The sequence below is a fragment of the Lepisma saccharinum genome, chromosome 19 (assembly GCF_977018435.1).
Source record: "Lepisma saccharinum chromosome 19, izLepSacc3.1, whole genome shotgun sequence".
Classification (NCBI taxonomy): Eukaryota; Metazoa; Arthropoda; class Insecta; order Zygentoma; family Lepismatidae; genus Lepisma; species Lepisma saccharinum.
The window spans coordinates 25925595-25927163 of NC_139247.1; the positions used below are offsets into that span (position 1 = coordinate 25925595).

Here is a 1569-nt window from a genome sequence, read left to right on the forward strand (position 1 = left end):
AAGGAAGGAGCAATGCCTTGGATATTCCTGATTGTTGAGGTTTTAAAAATAGGCAAAGTGTTTCCATGGAATTAGTGTAGCGAAAAACAAGATTAGCACTAAACGTATATTTTGCGACAAGCAAAAAAAAGATTAAGAAATAAACTAGTGAAGGATATATTCACAAGCAAAAGATAAAAAAGACAGTGAAGATATGGCTAACACGTCAAGTGAAGAGCAATCGCTGTCAAGTCTAGAAGAGACCGAGGTAGTTAGAGAGACAGAGACAGCTACCGAGTCCGAGAGAGTTACCGAGACTGAGATAGTTACTAGTATCAGTGATGAGGCTGGCCTTTCAGTTTGCAATTTTCATCCATTGAATACTCTGGTGCGAACTGCGGCGATGTACGGATGAGATTTCGCAACCATTCTACCAGCGTTCCGTCCATGTTTGATACCTTCGGTATAATGTTAGCTGGTACGAAAACTATTGATAGGAACGATACCCCCCATCCTGCTGCTACAGTCCAAAGGGGGAATAGCTCTGCCCCGTATGAAATTCGTTTGCTCCAGACAACGAAGGAACAAAGGACGCAGAGTAACGTTACGGGAGTTATTACCACCCAACACAGCCACCATAATCCATTAACAGTCCTTCCACCATCAACGAACTTCAAAATTCTTTCGTATTTATTCATACCGTATATGAACAAAAATGGAAGCAAATCCATTATGCATATGCTTACTATTGTCAGCGTAGCGTGGGTATCCAGGAGTTTATACCAGTAGATGCCATTTTCTCGAAGGCAGAATGCAGAGACTAGGAAAATAAAGAATACAGTGACTATGATGCCAGGCAATCTGTCCTTATTCAGAATGGGATAAACATCATACAGACTCCACTGGAAGGCGTCAAGTTGTATCACTATCCAAGAGAATGCGATAAAGCTGAGAGAGACAAATACCAGCACCTTCCATAGCTGGGGACAAGGCATGGTGGCTATCATCGCGGGATAAACAGAGAACATTACTGCTGGCCCGTCCTTTGCCAGGGAGAAGAATGGGATACCTGTCTGCGCTTGCAAGAAGCCCAAGCCGCAAAATAACACGAGTCCGAAGATCACGCTCACAGCCGTACTCAGACCAGGGACGCAGAACACTTCGCACCAGCAATTGTGATTCACATAGTTGAAGCGAGCTCGATGAGCCACAGTGCCGTGCCCGACCCGACTGTGAACAGCGCTTGGACTGCTGCGTCCACCCATGTTCTGACGCTAAGAACTTCCTTAATTTCAGGTACAAAGAACGCTCTAAGCCCATTCGCTGCGCCTGGAGGAGTGACTGCACGGATCATCATGATTATCATGGCTATGTAACCGAGCGGTATGAGAAAGTAGAAGCTTATGCGAAACTTCTTCCAGCCTACTTTACATCAAGTAATTATCAGAGCGCATAATACGAGAAGCAACGCCTCCATCTCCAGCATAAGTCCTCCAGCAGGATCCTCGATAGTTGAAGATGTTCTGAGGGCGAATTTCGTAAGATACTGCTCTGACGGGCTCTGTGGATTAGTTGCTAAGCTTGCCAAGG

At 45.2% G+C, this 1569-nt stretch overlaps 1 protein-coding gene across 1 annotated transcript; it reads right to left on the minus strand.

Moving 5' to 3' along the window:
* Positions 1-314: 314 nt before the first annotated feature.
* Positions 315-1244, minus strand: LOC146002963 (sodium-dependent dopamine transporter-like). Its single transcript, XM_083141122.1, has one exon. It carries the CDS (start codon positions 1242-1244, stop codon positions 315-317), a length of 930 nt encoding a protein of 309 aa, XP_082997248.1.
* Between the last annotated feature and the right edge of the window lie 325 nt (positions 1245-1569).

What these genes read in the sequence shown, in the direction of transcription:
- LOC146002963 (XM_083141122.1), bottom strand. Translation starts at nt 1,244, where the DNA reads ATGGGTGGACGCAGCAGTCCAAGCGCTGTTCACAGTCGGGTCGGGCAC.